Source organism: Corapipo altera, unplaced genomic scaffold (genome assembly GCF_003945725.1).
Source record: "Corapipo altera isolate COAL_440 unplaced genomic scaffold, ASM394572v1 61411, whole genome shotgun sequence".
NCBI classification, from domain to species: Eukaryota; Metazoa; Chordata; class Aves; order Passeriformes; family Pipridae; genus Corapipo; species Corapipo altera.
Window position 1 is genome coordinate 24,254,901 of NW_020884875.1, and position 20,083 is coordinate 24,274,983.

At 38.9% G+C, this 20,083-nt stretch overlaps 1 protein-coding gene across 4 annotated transcripts in view; it reads right to left on the reverse strand.

The window, feature by feature from the left end:
* Nucleotides 1-20,083, reverse strand: part of TJP2 (tight junction protein 2) — a 53,283-nt gene that overhangs the window by 23,544 nt on the left and 9,656 nt on the right. For 2 of the 4 annotated variants that reach the window (XM_027634767.1, XM_027634766.1), the window contains exon 2: nucleotides 31-84. In XM_027634767.1, coding sequence (XP_027490568.1) covers nucleotides 31-75 — 45 coding nt within the window. In that variant the 5' untranslated portion in view covers nucleotides 76-84. Of the gene's footprint in view, nucleotides 1-30; nucleotides 85-3,254; nucleotides 3,364-3,909; nucleotides 4,009-20,083 lie in introns of those variants that run through there. The other 2 variants (XM_027634765.1, XM_027634764.1) reach the window with 2 other exon arrangements.

A 20,083-nucleotide genomic window follows, 5' to 3' on the forward strand; every position in this document is an offset into this window, starting at 1 on the left:
AAACTAAAAATGTAACAGGCACTCACTCACCTTTTGTAAGGTCACAGTGTACTGTTCCCATATCAGCTCTTCCATGCCTGGGGCCTGGTGCACACAGAAACCAATTAGTTTTATGCTGTGTGTTTTACTATCTAAATGAAAATGTAAAATACCCCACTAAAACACATGTTTAAAAAAATATGCATATTCTAATACTTTAGTAGAATTAGTATGAAATCTATGTATTTCAATTACTGATGATTTTTCTTTAAAAAGGCAAAAAACATTAATATGTCCAGGGTGGTAGAATCCCTTCACGTTTCACTGATTTAACAGTTCATTCTGATTTTCTAGAAAAGCCTTATTCAGCAAAAGCATTTAATTCAGACCAACTATTGTTCTATAGCCCTGATTCAAATAACACAGAATACTTATGGAAGACCTCTCCATCCAACTGTGCAGCGCTTTTAGCACTTGAAACCGAGGTTTTCATAACGAACTAGACTTCAGATCTTTTGTTTTTTGTTCATGTGGATTTAACAAAATGTTTTGTCCATTATGAATTACATAACTAAGTATCTAGATTCCCATCAAGAAATTAAATTTTACAGGAAAACACAGTGTATAACTATGTAGTACATGTATAGTATGTACAATAGGATACTATATAGTTCTGTGATGCTTCTCAGTGTTTTTTCCACATTTCCAGTTAAAAATGATCATGAACCGATCAGTTTATCTTACATGATACAACCTTAAACCTTTCCAACACAGCTTAAAATATAATACAGAATAATCAGCCAGCTGTGATGCACCATATAGTACACAGCCTTCAGTGCCTGCCCTGTAAAACCAGGAGAAAAATGAGCCACAACATTTGACACAGTGCAAACACTTCAAAATACGAAGCATCCATTGCAGAAGAAAACTCCAGGCACTGCATAAGTACTGTATCCACATACTCAAGCCATAAGTTTTATTTGTTTTTACTGCTAAAAGTGGTCTTCCCTCTTGTGAAGCTCAGAAAATGGAAGTTCAGACAAAAGCTTAGTTTAGACTTAATGGTCTTTTTAAGGGCCTAGTAGGGGTTACTGACAAATGAACTCCAAAACAATAGACAGAGAAGTGACAAAAGAAGGGTATGCCTGTACTTTAAGGCATCCCCTGTATTTCCAGAGTAAGTCTTCTGGCAGCACACAACAATTTAGCAAGCTATGGATGTTATTTCTCGTATGAAAAAAAATCCTTGATGTGTTGTTCCAATCGATTCTGAGCACCCCAAAGAGCAACCAGATTGACATTTTCCATGGTATATTCACTGTATTGAAAAACAAAATTAAAAAAAAGTCCTGCTCAAAGATCCTGAGGGAATATGCAAAACATTCAGCATTTTTACCAGGAATTTTACAACACTGAGCAGTGTTAAATTTCCACTGTTCTGCCAGAAAATGAACAATGTTTTACAGTTTTCAGAACCTCTGGGGTCTAATTTAGAAAAAAAAGAAATTAAAAATAGATGTAGGAGAGGATGGTTTATATCAAAAATAATACATACAAGTAATTATTTCTAAATTTTGACTTGTCTAGGTCAGACAAGAATGTGCTCATAACTATTAGTAATAAAACATGTGTCTTAGAGTCAGCGTTGAACATGCTGAATCACACAGTGAAATTGTTTTATCTGATATTCCCATTTAACCAGCTGATATGTCTTAACCTTCAAATATCTGAAATTGAACTGTCTCACTACATGTACTCCCTTACACAGAGAATCCTTTCTATAAGTAAAAAATTCCTCCTTAAGTAAGCACTTTTCCTGAACTGCTGTGATGTTGCCGTAAATAGAAGCAACCATACTTGCTTGTCTGGTAGGTAGGAAAATGTGTAAACAGTTTACCTAGTACTGACCCTTGGCTATACTGTTGCTGTCCTGCTTTTCTATACAGTATTTTCGAGCTCTGCAAAAAACCAGTCTGTGCTAAAGAAGGGCCTCCGAGACATTTAAATTTCAGCTGACTTCACTGAACAAAGTTTTAGAAATGAAAGTCAGTATCAAACAATGGGTAAAATTTGAAGGACAAGCAGGTTGGTTCAAATTTTGAAGAAGGAGGGGAGATGGAAAACCTTCCTCCACAAAAAAAGGCCTCAGCAACTTGCATGTGTAACAAGAACATCGCTAAAGTTCAGTTTGCACTGTATACAGCTCTTACCAACTCTACCTCCCAGCCAAGAATACTGAGCCCAGCTCTGAGAAGGCACAAGAGCAAGGCAGGCAGAATGCAGCTGATGAGAGGTTACCACTCATGGGGACAAAGAAAGGCCTGAGAACTGACTGTTATTCAGTAAAGGGGGAAAGCACAGTAAAGATATCAGGGATGGATTTAAGGGTATGAAACTGGAAATTTACAGGAATTTCCTTCCAGAAAAACTCAGCCTCCCATGAGCAGTGGCACAAGTAAAACCTTGTGCACAACTGGAGAGATGTATTGTGCAGTAAATCAAAGCACCATAAACTAACAAGGATAACTTTACTTTGCTCTGACAAATAAGTCTCATGGTATCCTGTTAAAAAAATAAGTAGTAAGAATGAAAGAAAAACTACTGCCTACAGACAATATAGTTAAGGTCTTACAAGATGTTGAGCCTATAATATCATCTCATTTGTACCTAGAAAAAGTTCCTCTTAGTATCAGTGACTGTTTCAGGTACATTCTGTGTAAATTTTGGGGATTTTAGCTGGAAACTGTTACTGAAAATTAAACAAAAGATAATTAAATAATTCACTTTTAAATTTGCTAAGTATTTGTTAAAGTAATCCATTTTTAGAAACTGCTCCTCGGAAAACTGTCTCCCATTTGCTGTATCCTAGATTAGGGAAGGAAGGCACACTATGTACTTGCAAAGCTGATTTTGTACATAATAACCAAAACAACACTAGTTCTGCCATACTGATAAATCTATGCAGGCTCTGTAACACAGACCTGAATGGTCACCTTGGAAGCCCGTAAGGCAAAACCACATCTGTACTCCTCAAATCTCTAAACAATAATCTCTTAACATTATGTCACGATGTTAACCCATACCGGCAGATAACTGGAAAAGAGAAGACTGAGAGGGAGGGAGAGACTACAAATGTTATAAATCATCAGTGGGGGACTTGAGCAAAACTAGTATCTAAGTCTCCACCCCAATTGCAAAATTCCTGTACTCCACATTTTATAATGTAATTCTTCTCTGAATGCATCAAGTGATGAGTTATGAAAAGCCTCCATCACCTTGCCAATTTCTTCATACTTCATCTGTAAGGAAACACAAAGGGATCCTGAGCAGCTTGTGCATCCCTTACAGGATCGCAGTTTCACTGTAAGATAGCACACCAAAACACTGGAGAGAGAAAGGCAGGCAAAATGGTTAAGAACCCCACCTCCAGCTACTAATAGTAACTGTTTTACAAATCTACCCAGGTTTGACACAGACAACAGACTACCTGCAGTAGATTCAAGTTACTGTAATTAGCTAGTCTTAATTCATTAGTGACTAAAGTCAGTCCATTTCTAATTAGAACACTGTAGTCGGGATTTGCTTAAATCTGCCTAATGCTCATATACTAAAATGACAGGTGCTTTCTACATACCCAAAATAGACTGCTTAACAGAATCTTTGGCAGGAAGCTAGTCAAAGTGCTAAAATCGCCTGTATGCTGAAAACAGGCAGCTGCTGCAGTTCTCACTGACATTCATCAGACTTATGCAATTACTTGCTACTGAGAGATCACTGAAGACAATTTCATTCATGCTGAAAGAAGAAGAAAACCAGAAAACCTGTCACAAAAGTTGTCTGGCTATAAAAGTGAGTTGGAGTGGGGAGGGATATACGAGGAGAGGAGGGGAATAAAAGACCTAGAGCAAGATGCAACAAAAAGCAACTCACGTGCCCTTTCAAAATCCCCAACTTTTTGACTGCATGTGACCACATTCGCTGCAGAGCTTGAGCTGTCTTCATTGTTGCAGGATATAATCTGTGAGGGAATGCCGTACATCCCCGTCTTTTCATCTGTTTTCACCACTCAACACGGTTATGTAATTCTAATACAATAGTGGCCTACATACTCGAACAAATCCTGCCGTCAGTTTCACACAGAAACACATCAAAACCACATCAGGGAAATCTACCGTGAGTTTAACTAACTCTTACTTTAAGAGATCCCAGGAAAATGCAATGCGGTAATGTTTTGTTTGCTTGTTTGTTTTTAAATTAAGTGTCAGAAATAGATCACTATGCAGCAACTTATTCTTCTTCTAAGCATATGGGTTCACCCACCATGAATCTAATTTAAACTTAAAAGCAAAAACGGCTTAAGAAGCACAGTGCAGATTATTTGAAAATTCATATGTTGACTATAATATTTTACAGTTTTTGCAGAACTGTGGACTTGGCTCCATCAAGCCAAAAGAGAAACAGAGACAAAATTATAATAGCTGCAAATAACAGACACTCTGTTTTCCCTCAAACATTTAGTAAGATACATGTAAGAATGATAGGCTAATCATACAGCCAAACAGCTAGGTTACTTTATTGGAAAATAGGTCAAGCTATCACTCCCATTTATGCTGCATGAATGCTGTGAAATTTAAGCCTCAAGTGAACTTTTCCCCTAGACTTTATGTAAGTTTCATAGGCAGTGAACAGATAAGAACACACACCAAGTTCCGGTACACAATGCTAACCAAAACCCCTGTCCATAGATGGCATTTTTCACTAGTAGAACAATTTTAACTGCTGAAGAGTATGAATTCAGAGAGCGGTGAAAAATATGAAGGTGTTTGGGGTTTTTTTGGGGGGGAAGGTGGGGGCAGCACGTGTTGATGTCTGAATTCAGTATCCTGTATTTTGACTGTGACCCCATCTCTGCACTAGCCAGCAGAACTAGGATGAACAGAGGTACCTTCAGCACTGAGCTGCCAAGAGTGAACAATAGGGAATCCAGGGGAAGCACACTGACACCAGTCTCTGACTGCGGCTTGGCTTCCCAATTCCACAGCACGTGTGGATGTGAGTAGTTTGACACTGTTTAATTAGAGTTTGGTAAAAATAGTTTAGATTCTCCATCAACATTTCTAAAGAACAAACTCATTCCTCTTAATAGACTCACATTCATTGCTTCCAAAACTGTTTTTTATTTATTTATTTTTACAAAAAGGGCAGGAAGAAGAAACAAATGTAAGGACATCTTTGAGACTTCTCTAGCCCTATCTCCCTAGCTTTCCTGCTCTCCTTCTCCTTGCCCTAACAAAGCTTTAACAGCACTCCAAACACAGAAATATCACCAAAAAAAGACTGTGATGACACAGAGAACAAAAATGGTGGAACACTGTCTGTGAGCTACAGTGGTTATAACAGCATGTGCTCTTTTTTATTTGTTTTGGACTATCAAAATTTTTCTCTAAAAGAAGATAATGAGAAAGACAAATGGATTGAATCCACCAAAACTCAAAAGGAAGTTTTTCTGAAAGAAATTTTAAAAAGTAATCAAGAAGTCTAGGAATGTTCCTGCAAATTTTCTTGCATAGTCAGAACAGGAGCTGTGAAGAGACTAAAGACTTAGCAGAAAGATGACAGCTTTTGCATGTGGGTATTTTACTCTTTTAAAGTGAGATGGAATCAATTTTTTAAGTAACAAACAAGCTTTGTCCCAGACACTGTCTTTTCACCTTACCTGTGTGCCTCTTTAAAAAGGCTAAAGGAAACTTTCTTCCTATCTTCACCCTTAGCACAAGACCCAATTACAACCCTATCACATATCACATCTATTTGGCATTTATTATCCACAGACATTTAAAACTGAAACTCTTTTTGAAAGCAAGCTCAACTCTAATGACAAATACACACTCTGTTTCTTGGTGGGAGTCAATCCTGACAATAAAATGTTTGTGAATCATGTGAGTAAAGATAAATTGAAAACTAAGCATGATGATCTGTTCTATAAACTGGGACTGTGAAAAGAAAAACAGAGCCCCCAGAAAACTCAACAGAGTAACCTCAGAACGCTGCAACAAAACCTTACAGCAGAAGGCTGCATCTCTCCACTCACCTAGGAGAAAAAGTTTTACACCTAGTACTATCTATTTTGATCTCTTCCTCTCCAGACAGTGAAGAAAAAGAGTGTATCCTCACACATAATCTACACAAGGCAGTCCAAGTAAGCAGAAAGAAAACCTAAAATGGTCTTCTTGGCTCCATTATGGAAGTGACACACAAAAGAATTCCTTCTGTCCCTGCAGCCCCACCCCTACTCCCCATCCCCCTTCATCTGCTACTATGGACTTAGGCACAAAGACCTTGAAAGCTGAGTCTAGGTTTTCCCTAAAGACAGACTCCTACACTGAAGATGATCAAGAACTTCAAGCTTAACTGAAAGCCACCCACCTGTAAAGATGGAGGGCAGAAGCTTTCCTAGCCACTGATAGGAGCAGCCAGGTGAAGGCAAAGCTGCATCAAGAAGACATCATCAGCATGCCTGATCTAAAATACCAGGTACGCTATCAGAAGATTCAGAAACTGTTCTCACATGTCACCTGCCTGCATAAAGGCAATTATGACAAACAAAAAAGGATGGCCCTATATCTACAGGCATTCAAAGATCCTGATCCACTTCAATTTCTGGATGACTCAGAAGAAATGCCCTCTGTAGACAGTAGAGACCCAGTGAAATGAGATGCAATCTGCACATCAGTGTGTGGCATGAAGGTCCACACTTCCTCTTTTTCAGATGTGGGCCATAGCCTGTACCAATACAGCAACTCCCAGAAGAGCAACAGATCCTCCCATAGAAACAGGTTCCCAGAATGATGAATGGATCAGACTAAAGAAAGAGAAGTGATAAAAAATGGTTTGCAAAAGATACCCACTAGAAGTAACATATAATTGCAAGGGAGAAGCTCCTTTTTTTTTACCTCCCAGGGTTGAAAGAGAAACATAAGGGACAGTTTCATGTTAGGAGATCATCATTTCTACTTTCGCACTGCAGTAAAATCAAAATGGTTGTTAACATCAAGATGGTTTATACTATTAGGATGCAGGAAGTTGGAAAAAAAAGTCACATACTGTACAAGTAAGTATACCTCTGCACTGGAATGGTAGCCTTTTAAGGAGAAGAAAAATTCACATAAAAATGAGCCGTGCAGACAATCATTTCTTGCCCTTCCCTCTAATCAAGAATTACCAGCTACATTATAAAACCTTTGTTTTCACACAAATCACTCAGTAAGAGCAAATATTAGCTAAATACCTTTGTCCTACTAGCAAGGTAACAAGCATATTCATCAGCAAACTGGTCTAGTGGAAGGTGTTCCTGCCTATGGCAGGGAGATTCTAATTAAATTATCTTTAAGGTCCCTTCCAACCTAAACCATTTTGTGATTCTGTGTATTATCAGACCTTGTGTGAGAAACATTTTTCCCAAAATGCATGTAGAAACAATAATCTGAAAGGCTGCCTAAAAAAACCTAAAGAAAATATAAATTGAGCATAACATTTCTAAAACTTTGATAATTTGAATGTCATTACACAGAAAAACAAACCATTTTTCATGTAAAAGAAGTGATGATGTTAAAAGCTTCTCTTAACCATATTTCACTTAAAAGTTACATCATTCACTTGCTATAATTTGTAAATTCTATCTAAAACAGTATTGGCGAATGTTGCATAAAGTACAACAAGCCTATTCGGGCATTCACAGACTAATCTTTACTTCTTAATTTTCATGAAAACTTTTAAAAATATCAAATGAGAAGTATTCACTAAACAATAATGTTGTTTTTTTGTTTTACTTCTTTTTATTTTACTTCTTTCAGGAAGAGTATGAATCCATCATGACAACAAGGCCCACAGTCATTACTTGACACTGTCCTCAGCAATATTTCACTACAAATTTTGCTTCAGTTAGCAAAACTATACTGTCTTAATAAACACGCAGTGCCAAAGCTGTCAGCTGCAGAGCCAGAGCATAATTTTGGCTTCTTGATGTCAAGTCAAGTAGCCTATCCACTGAACTGTGTTGTGCAAGGAAGCAAATACAGATTATGTCTGGCAAACACAAGCCTTGCACCGAAACAGCCCCTGTAACAGGAAAACAGGAGTCAACCTTCTCCCACTGTGGGAGTTTTAGCCAGCTAACAAATGAGGAAAAATTCTGGGGTGGCAGAGCCTGCATTCATTTCTACCTCTTGTAGCACTATGACACAACAAATGCCTTCCAGACTGCAATCTGAACTAGAATCCGCTCTTATCCAGAATTGAGGAGATGAACGGCAACAGCACTGTTGAGAATATTAACTGACAAACACATCTAGGTCTCATTTGCATTGCAGCCTGATACATTGTAGCCCTGTACATTCACAGCATAACACCTCAGATCATTCAGTGCACAAAAATTGTTTAATAAGCCAAAGGATATGTAAAACGGTTGCACACACAGAGATCTACACTAATCTGCAGCTTTTGACAAGTTGTGTGCTTTATAATGCAAAATATATCACATACTCCAGCTCACAGCAAATGCCAAACAATGCTTAAGCGTAACGAAGGATATGACAATATGTCCATAACAGCAGTCCTTGCACTAGCATTCTTCAAATGATTCACAGTGATGAAACAGCATCCCCACCTGAGAGAATTTTTGCAGAAATTTGCCTAGGCACAGGAAAAAAATCCACATCAAAATAGAGGCATGGGTTTTGAGTTCTGCAATATCTATTTTTTCTGCAATTCAAAAATAGAAAGGTACTAACTAGGACAATGAAAAGAAGCCAGTAAAGAATGAGGCATAAGGCATCCTTTTGCTGGATTACAGCATAAAGCACATAGTCTCTGGATAGTTTTATTTGTTTTGTTTTGACTCTATATTAAAGAAAACTGGGGAAGCTGTACATATGAATATCTGAGTAATGCATACACTAGACTCTTTGGGGAAGAAAAAAAAAAGCAACTGTTTTTCAAGGATTTTTTTTTTTCTGTTAAGCCAGTAAAATACCATCTAGGAAAACTCTGTATTTCCTATATATTTAAAGCCAAACATTTACCAATTATATCAAAGATTTTCAGAAGACAGGACAATCATTTTCAAAAGAAGAAAAGGGAGAATCAGGATTTTCTTAAAACATTTTGAGCTCAAGTCACAATTCACCTTAAAATAGCCTATAAAAATGCAAGGTGGGTGGTATTTTAAACTTGTTTGCTTGCTTGCTTTCTATGGGCTTACTTCTTCTCAAACTCATTAAGGTTTCCTTGCTTCCAGAAGCAAGCACCTTTGGAAGGTTCTCGGAAGATCAACACCTCTTTTCATCTGTGGCTATGCAGGTTTTTCTTCCCAAACACACCACCTTGTAGGCTGGGTACAGCTTCAGTTGTATCAACTAAACAAATTCTTTCTGACCATAACAACTTCCACACTCTTCCTCAGTTTTATGCAGCCCCTTGACTCATTCTGCAAATTCTGCCATTTAGCTCTTAAAAGCAAGCCAAAACAACTTTCTAAAGCAACAAAAACATTCTTATTTTTTCCTCACTAAATTACTCTCTTGCCATTTCTGTGAGCTGAACTGACAGGCCAAGAAAGATAGCAAAATGAAGACTAAAACTCTGCATATAAGATCAACTCAGGCAGCAGATGAAGCTTCACTTTTAAGAATATACAAGGATAGGAAAACCAGATTTTATGTTTTTAAATCATAGCATCATTCAAGTTGGAAATGGTCTCCAATATCATTGAGTCCAGCTGTTAACCTAATAGTGTCAGGTTCTCCACTAAATTATATTCCTGAGTGCCACATCTACATGGCTTTTAGATACTTCCAGGGACGGTGACTCAATCACCCTTGGCAACCTGTTCTAACGCTTGGTAACCCTTTCTATGAAGAAATTTTTCCTAATATCCAATCTAAATCTCCCCTTGCACAACTTGAGGCCATTTTTTCATGTCCTGTCACATTCTACATGGGAGAAGAGACTGAACCCCACCTGGCTAAAACCTCCTTTCAGGTAGTTGTAGATGGCACCAAGGCCTCCCCTGAGGCCTCCTTTATTCCAGGCTAAACAACTCCAGCTCCCTCAGCCATTCCTCATAGGACTTGTGCTCCTGACACTTCACCAGCTTTGTTGCCCTTCTGTGAACATGATCCAGAGCCTCCACGTTTTTCTTGTTGTGAGGGGCCCAAAACAAAATCTGCAGTGAGGCCTCACCAGTGGCAAGGACATGGCGATGATCACTGCCAAGGACACGGCGATGATCACTGCCCTAGTTCTGCTGGCCACACTATTTCTGATACAAGCCAGGATGCCATTGGCCTTCTTGGCCACCTGGGCACTGCTGGCTCATATTCAGCTGCAGTTAACCAGTACTCCCAGGTCCTTTCCCACCAGGCAGCTTTATAGCCACTCTGCCCCAAGCCTGTAGCTCTGCAGGGAGTTGTTGTGACCCAAAGGCAGAACCCGACACTTTGTCTTATTGAACCTCATACCATTGGCCTCAGCCCATGGGTCCAGCCTGTCCAGGTGCCTCTGCAGAGCCTTCCTGCCCGCCAGCAGATCAACGCTCCTGCCCAACTTACTGTTGTCCAGATCACTAAGTAGCATATTAAAAAGGACTGGGCCCAGTACTGAGCCATGGGGAACACAACTTGTAACCAGTAACCAGCCAGCTTTAACCCAATTCACCACCACTCTTTGGGACTGGCCACCCAGTCAGGAGCAGGAAAATAAAGGAACAAACTAAAAAACTTTGAATGGAAAAGACAGTAAAATGAAAGTTCCTGAGTAGCTTTAAGTGTACTTAAGACTATGAGAAAATACACTAGTTGATTGTTCTGCTCTGCTCTGCTCTGCAATGGTGCAGCCTCATCTCAGGTCCTGTGTGCAGTTTTTGGCATCACAGTATAAGAAAAATATCAATGTATTAGAGACCATCTAAAGAACAGCAACGAGGATGGCGAAGAGTCTGGAGGGGAAGATGTACAAGGAGCAGCTGAAGTCACTTGGTCTGTTCAGCCTGGAGAGAAGGAAGACCGAGGGGAGACCTCATCACACGCTACAGCTTCCTCATGAGGGATGGAGGAGGGGCAGGCACTGATCTCTTTTTTGTGGTGACCAGTGAGAGAACCCAAGGGAACAGCCTGAAGTTGTATCAAGGGAGGTTTAGGTTGGATATCAGAAGAAGGTTCTTCACCCAGAGGGTGGTTGGGCACTGGAACAGCCTTCCCAGGGAAATGGTCGCAGCACCAAGCCTGACAGAGTTCAAGAAGCATTTGGATGATATTATCAGGCACACAGTGTGGCTCTTTGGGATAGTTCTGTGCAGGGCCAGGAGTTGGACTTTGATGACCCTTGTGGGTCCATCCAACTCAGGATATTCTATTTTCTATGATAAAAAGATATTTTTTATATACATATATACACACTGAATATATCTGTCCCAGTGGCACTGATGAACAGAAAGCAAGCCTACTTCTCCCTCACTGCCTCATGCTGCATATTATAAAGGCGTACAAGCACTAGGAACTGCGTTGCCATCTCCTGCTGAATTTGCAGGGCACGTCAAAGTACAGAGCAGGCACCACCAAACCAAGCAGGAATTAGTATTCCAGAAGGATCCCACAGCGCTGCTGTCTCTCGGCCCCTCCCGCCCCTGGGCACACGGTAGTGCCCGGCGCGCCGCCAGGGGGCGATGCGCCGCCGCGCACAGGCCCGCCCGGCAGGGGAGAGGGGGTCAGGGAATTCTCCCCGGCTCCAGGAACACCGCCGCTGGCCACTCCTGCTGGAGAACTGGGCTCCATGATACACAACATGTTCATTTATTTATTCCTCAAAAGGGTTGGCATTTGAGTGATTTTTATAGAAATAGTTTGTATAAGTTAAAAAAAAAATCCCAGAATTCTCATTATGACAAAATCCTATTCCAAAACTTTCTTTTCATACTAAGGATGACAGAAACTTTGATGTTAAAACAAGGTGTTAGGTTCTTCTTGTTTTGTTCCTTTCATCTCAAGCACATATCCTATCATCAAACAGACTGTGGTTGTATTTTTAGTGATTCCAGTTTCATTAAGTGCCTTTTCAGCACATTAGATGATGTGGTGAATTAACTGCACTGTTTATACAAAGGAAATAAACATATTCCCCAAGCAGTTTTATGTTCTAGAGAAAATCTGGTACTCCAAAACAAATCATGCACATTACTCAACAGAGACACCAAAACATCATGAAAATAGGTACCTGAAAATTAGCAATGCTACAATTTAGAACTTAACAGTAAAAAGCAGAATTATATTTACATTTTCAGAGTGAAACTTTCTTCCAAACTACTTTTAACCTGAACTTAAGCAGTTTACGCTTTCAGAAAGAACTATGAGGTCCTTTAAGGTCCTGATTTTTCTGACATAGAAGATTAATGTCTCCTTACACCAGTAAAGTCAAGTGACACACACACAGAGGTACTTACTAAAACTTATTCGCTTGTATTTCACAGTACATGTGATCTCATGAGAGATCAAGAGCAACAGTTAATCATTTTGATTGAGTATGCAAAAATTACTAAGGGTTTTGTGGTGGCTTTTTAAAACAATGCTTATTGAACAACTATACTTTTAAAAACTGCCCATTCCCTCTCCACTTATTGTGGAAGCGGGTTAATACAAAAGCAGCCACCTGAACTGCTGTGACGTTGTCAGGAGGAGGTCTTCATTTACCATGATCAGGATTGCGGATGGAAGTGGGGGGTAGGGGGGTGATGGTGAAAAGGGCAAAAAGCAGTATTTACCCAGCAGGGTGTGATAAATTCAGAACACTAACTCAGCATCAATTTATAACCTTCATGTGTTATACCAAGTAAAAGTACACGTGCAAAACTTCTAAACTTTTCTGTAACAACGTGGAAGACACGAGCAGAGTAGTTTACACTTGTTACAGCTGAGTTCTACTGGGCTTATATGTATACATATGCATCATTGCAAACCAGTACAATATCTCATCACGAATGAAACAAAAGCCTGTTCAAGATGAGGACGGGAAAAAAAGAAACTGATTGTATTCAAAACACAGCTGCAAGATTCTGAGGTCTTACCTACCAATAACCTGAAACTCATAAAAATTCAGCTTAGATCTATTTCAGGATTAAGTTCTCTTCACTATCTTTTGCCCAACAACAGTTCTGTGATTGCCCTGGTAAAATTGTTCCAGTGCTCCCCCAATAGGAAGTAATCAATTCTTCAAAATTTGTGAGTGAACAGCTTTAACTGAAATACAAAACTGCCATTTCAGAAAAAAAACAAACTACCGACAACACACATCCCATTTCCCTGACCCCCCATTAAAACAATTTTATATTTTAGAAAACAGTTTCTCTTGAGAACATTCTAGCAACTAACAGTTGCTAGAAATCATCAAAGATTTCTTACTTTTCACAAATTGCTTCACAGAGGATAGCCAGCAGCTGTTTTTCCTAGATGTGTTCTGGGACATACAGCACCAGTCCAGTGGAGAATGTCAATTTTCTCTCCAACAGGTGTTGAAGGGGTTCTAAAGAAAAGAACAAATCTCACCTCCTGGGGCACAGCATATGCCCAGTCTCGCAAAAGCTCAGCATGGCTTCAGGAGATAAAAACCTGGAAGCCAACCGATTTCAGGTTGAAGATCAAAATTAATCCAGGTAAAAGGATGAAGGACCAGTTATACTTGCCTATGTTGCATACGTATAGACACACTGAAAATGAAGAGTTTATTTGCTGTTTTGTTTTCTGAACTTTTCTAGACTTTCACCTTGTCACACAGACTATGGCAGCAGTAAGGGGTTTTTTTGTACACACTACTAGAGGGTAACACTACTGAAGAGACACTGGACTTTCAGTTCACCTAGTCAACACTAGTTTTAAAGGCTATCTCTGACTTAGCCACCCTCATGCACTTTAACTGTAAACTTAACACATTTCTTTACAGTGACACTGTTTCTGCACCTCCTGCTCCTTGAGATCCCCACACAAATTAAGTGTGAGAATCAAAGTGCTACAGGAGATTGTGCAACAACTAAGTTCAAGAGGACCGTTTTTCCTTGGCATAATCAAAAAAAAGTTTGTTCTTGTGTACTTGCAGTATCAGGATTTGATGATGAGGTACATTAAACTCAGTAAGTGTGCATAATAAGTTTCATTAAGCTAGAATAAAAAATTCATGAAACGAGGCACTTCAGGAATGGTGGGTGCACTTATTTTATTTCACACTTAACTTTATATTTTTATTAGTTTTCCCTGCGGCCAAAGCATAGCTTTTACTCTTGTGGCATCTTAAAAAATAAAAATTGAAAGAAAAAAACCCCAAAGCACCATATGCATTGCATGGTCCAAAGCTCTAACTATAATTTCATTCAACTTCAGTGGTACACCTTGTACTGCTACTGTTTTTGAATGCTTCGTCTTTCTGCACCCATAATTCAAATAGCAAACCAAGTAGTACAAACGACTGACTCCAGCATCAAGAGATTGCTGGTGAGAAAATACACTTCTGCTATTCTATTTGTTATTCAACACCTGTAGCTTTGGAATCCGACATAAACAAGCTGGGTACCTGTCTACAGCTTCCTGCAACTGTTTTTTGAAAAGCCAATTCATAACTGGGATAAAATCCAATCAGGTCAGCATTTATATTTAATCATCCAGTCATAATGCGAGACTATGCACACAATGATCCAATTGTCAGTTTCCAAGGTTCATCCCAAGCCAGATTGTCTTTCCCTGTTAAGGTTTCTAGTAGCCTTTGTTCTAACTCTACTAAAAGAAGAATGATATCACATATTCTTGGAAGCATTTTACTTTGAGTTGAGCATTTCTGTGGTAGTAAGATTACATACTGTCACATTAGCTTTCTTTTCTTGGCTGAAGGAAATAAACCTGAATAGAGTTCTGTGTAATGCTTAAAATTTAGTGGTACATTTGACCACATCTAAGACTAAAACCCCATAAAATTCACACAATACAGTGCATTTCATACAACTACCAATGCCGTATCACAAACCTCACAGAACACAAATGTCAAACAAAAGGTCACACTGATACACAAGTTAGATAAAGAAAAGCTTCAAAGGCATTTAAATGTCCATAACAGTAATAACGTAATTCAACTTTCTGTTAAAAAAAATTGAAAATTGACAATTCAAAAGATACTAAAACTCTATAAAATTAATGTTTTAAGCTATACATTCAGCATCATTCTGATATGTGCCACAACAAACAGCTCGATTTATTAGCCACCTCTTCACTGTTTTCTAGTCACACTAGTCATACCTCTCTGCATTCCTTTCCTTCTCCCACCACAATCCTGCCTTCAAGGTCTTAAGCAAATCACCTCTCCCTCTCAAGATGTCTCAACAGCCTACTCAGTCATGCCAGAGAGCATTGCTGATGTTCACTCCTAAAGTTTATGTGTCTTGCACCCTGTTTTTAAAATGAAAACAGAATCTGTTGCAAAAGAGAGTTTAGTAATTTTTCTGTCATCCATACAGTGTCATGCACAGATGCAAATGCAAATCTGGGGATTGCATTTGAAGGGTTTAGGTCTGTAAGTCTTACACTGATACTCCTCACAGTACATTTATAAGAAGAGGAAACAAACAAATTATCATCCAGTCCCTCCCAACATCTCAGATACCATGAGACAGTGGATTAAGCACCTACTTCAGTAAAACACATTCAGAATCACTTTGCTCAGAACAGTTTCCTCCTCAAGGCTTCAAAGGCCTTTTTGGTTTTTTTCAAACAAAAAAAAAGCATATAGGCTCCCCACAGCTCTGAATTTTTCTGGGACATCAGCAATCTGTAATCCAACGTAAAGTAGTGTTACACTAAAATTCACCACGTACCTGATACTGATAAAACACTTTGAGGTAAGAAAACAATAGAAGGGCAGATGAGAATGGTAAAATTCAAGTATTTTCCATTCCTTCTCCTCAATCCTTTTGCAAGGCTGGATGTGAACTCAAAGTACACCATGCAGTTATGCACATGGTATGCATGACTTTGCTAACATCTGAACACATTGTTATGAGAAACTTTTCAAACACCCACGCCAATTTATGTAGAAATTATTCCTACCAGTAATGTTAATGGCAGCAGTCATCCAATAAGCAATAAATCAACACAAGGGGCAGAGGGGTGAAGTCAGCTCCCGTTTTCTTTCGTGTGAAGATAGTAACTTTCACGTGGCTGGTTCATTCCTAAAGCACTAATCTGAGTTTATCTGCAACCATTCTTTCTTCACTTGAAAGGATGCCAGCAGAACAATTTCAAACTAGAGCCCTTGATGCAATATTTCTACCAAGTCAACACTTCACATTCATGTAACATCAACATAAGGAACTTCAGGCTTCACTCCAACCATTAAATGAAACTAAACTGACACATGCCTATAAAATAGTGCCATTTCCACTGAACTGCAAGCTGAACACACAAAGAATAAGCCAACCAGAACAAGCTCAGCAATAGAACAAGTTTTATTCATCCTTTTGCTACTTTCAGAAACCACATGAGGCTTTGAAAAGAACTAAGAAAGAAAAACAAGAGAATCCTTTTGCATATGCTAAATTAAACTAAACAGCTTAGAATCATTAAGATTTAGAAATGTTTCCATTAAATTACCATCCCAAGCAAAGCTCACTTTGGTAGCAACTAAAAGTTCATTCTCAATTCACATCTGGAACAGACAGTTTTCTTCTTGTGGTCTGAGCCACATGAAAGAGCATTATACGCTTCAAGAACCTTCTGACACACAAAGCAGAAACAACCATAATGAAGTTTTTTGCTTGTTTCCAATCTGAAATAAAATGAAGTAATGTACCTGCCTATAGAAAGACAAGCTTTAAAAAAGGTAAGAAAAATTTAATCCTTTTTTCAAATAATTTGTGATCCAAGAGTTACAGTTCATCCTTATTGCTGCAGAAGACATCAGGAACTTATCTGCTGGCTTCTATAAGGTAAAGCAGGAAAAGAAAGCTTGAAAAAGGAACTCAAAATTAGGTCAAATTATAAAAATAGGCAGAGAGGTTAACAGACAAAATTTAATGAATTAAATTCTATAGTTTAACACCATAGCAACGTTAAAATTAAAAAGGCATCATAATAACCTGCCAAGCAAAAAGGCACACAGAAAATGACAAAACATACTGAAGACATCCACACAAATATTTCACATACACTGAAGGTACAGCCAAGACACATATATCAACAGTACTCTGGCACAGGGCTTCTCACCTTCTACCAGTAGCTTGAAAAATGTGTCATGAGGCACATGACTGAAGATCTCTCCGCCTTCTTCCCCCATTTTAACTTATCCTTAAATCTTTCGGGTGCACTTGGCATTGCACACAAACAGCTAGGGAAGAACAACTGCCAAAGGGGAGCTCAGTTTATAGCAAATGTTGGAAATGTCAGTAGCCGTCTGTCTGCAACCAACACTGTCTTTAAAAGTCCGACACCAGGGTTTTTTGCAACCTGACCTGCTGTACACAATCATACTTAGGTAAAGCACATACAAGTATTTGTCAGCTGTCAGCAACCGAAAGGGAGCTCCGGCCAAAGTACTGAGTCAGAAACACTTTGATGCTAAACTGCAAGACTTCAAGGAATCATCTTTAAGTGCTAGAAAATAAAAATTTACAGCCAAACTGCAATCATTACTTAGCCCATAGACAAAACTATGCAAGTACAGATCTACACAGAAACAGGAGTTCTGATGGCATCATCTGAGGAGCATGCACACACATGCTACCAATTAGCTATGCTACTGTCACTTCAATTGCCTTAATAATGTATCAACTCCATGAATAGAATAACCAAAACCACTGACCAATTTTTATTTCTGGAATAAAAATTACTTAGGAAAATAAATCAAAAATATAAGTTGTTTTTCATCCTGTCTACAGCTCTTCAAAAAGCTTATGAAACACTGGCTGGACAGAAGAATCCTCAGCCACGGCTACTTAGAAGAAACCCACATTATCCAGTAGATTTTTGCAAGTGCTGGAACATAGGAAGAATAGCAATTAGTGTCAAATACCGAGCCTGGCAGCAAGCTGCTCAGTTCAAAGGCCAACAGTTTGCCTCTCACAGCTTTGTTTGTGGAGCCTAGAATGACAGTCTAGTTGGACATCTTGCATTCTCTCCAAAAACTTCATACTAAGAATCATAAGGGGTGAGCATTCATAAGAGAAATGCTTTCTCATCACAGAATAGGCATGCACGTGCAAGAGAAAGATACGCAGTCTAAGCACATACTTATTAAAGAAATAACTACATTAGTAATGGATAGGTGTATCATTTCTTGTAGTTGTATCAGGATGCCGTAGATCAGAGCTGGGGTTTTTTTTTCAAGTTTTTTTTTTTATATTGTGTGAGTTTTTTAACAAGAACCATCAAAAATTCAGTTATGAAACACTCATGCAGTATCGTTAATCAGATCTAGAGAGTACACCACCTGAATATGTAAAAAGATATTGCTCTCTGATTATATAATGGGGCACAATGCAAGACAAACATCTGGAAAGCTGTTGATGATCATCTGCCTGCTTAGTTAACTGCTAGTATTGCAGGTCTTGAAGGAGCATTTTCTTCTTTACTGTTTATGAGGTTGCGGGATAGAGATGCCCGAAGGGTTCATGAAGGCATCTTTCCTGCTATTTAGTAAGTTAGTTGATGCTTTATTCTTACACAGCATCGAGAATAATTGCATGTACACATTGGTTTACACTGTACACTTCAGTTAATATGCATTCAGGAACATAATTCTGCCTTAAGGCTGATATTTGCAATACGCATCTGTCCTATCAGCACAGATCACACAAAATTCTTGGTAAGTTCTTTATTTAGTGCATAGATGACAGTACCGAACAAACCGAGACACAGTGATCCCATCCATAAAATGATGTGAGAGCTGGAGAGCCAAGGGGTGGTCAGCAAGACCCACTCACCCTTCAATAGCCCATCTGGCCTGTATGTAAATCTGATGGAGGATGGAGACTGACTGTGGACTATTGCGGCTTGAATGAAGTTACCCTGCTGCTGAGTGCCGCTGTGCCAGACATGTTGGAGCCCCAGTACAAACTGGAGTCCAAGGCAGTGAAGTGGTATGCCACCATCGATATTGCAAATGTGTTCTTCTCCATCCCCTCAGCAGCAGAGTGCAGGCTGCAGTTCGCTTTTACATGGAGAGGTGTGCAGGACACCTGGAACTGACCGCCCCAGAGGTGGAAACACAGTCCCACCATTTGCCATGGACTGATTCAGGCTACACTAGAGAAGGGTAAGGCTCCACAACACATACAATACATTGATGACACTATTGTATGAAGAGACACAGTAGAGGAAGTTTTTGAAAAAGGAAAGGAAATTATCCACCTTTCTGGCACAACGCTTTTGTATTCCCGGAGCCTGGAGGCTCATTAAAACTTCTGCTTTCTTATCTTATCTCCTACCTAATTGGGCCTGGAGTTTTTTCTCCTCAGTCTTTTAGTCAACAGTACATTCCAAATACGGTTTTAAAAAACAAAGTTATTTTAAGTTCATTTGCAATTTTAACATAGTCATGAATTATGCTATACTATTTGCCTCATAAATCATGTACCGTTCAGGTCATTCAAAAAAGATTCCTGCAGTATCAATGAGGTCAGCTTCCTAAGAAAATACTGCAACTTACCACTTTCTGTTATAAAAAAGACTCCAAAAATGTTTCCAATGTCAGTTGAATCCTCATTTGTCTCATTGTCCTAATAATTACAAGCTGTAAAAAACAGAATTCCTAGTACAGTTATAAACTTCATATTGTTTGCACAGCTTCATTAGGAAAAATGAAGAGGAAACTAGAAATCATAGCCGTAGTACCTCTCCAGATTATTTTTCTGTCTCTTATTACAAATTAATGAGTAGTTGTCTTTATAAAAGAAATGGAATTTTGGCCTTATTAGTAACTCTATTATAAGGAATATAATCACTGCAGTAGCTACACCAACAATGTCTCCCTACTTAAGTTCAGTCCACGTAAGAAACATGAGCTTTCTCACAGTCTCACACAA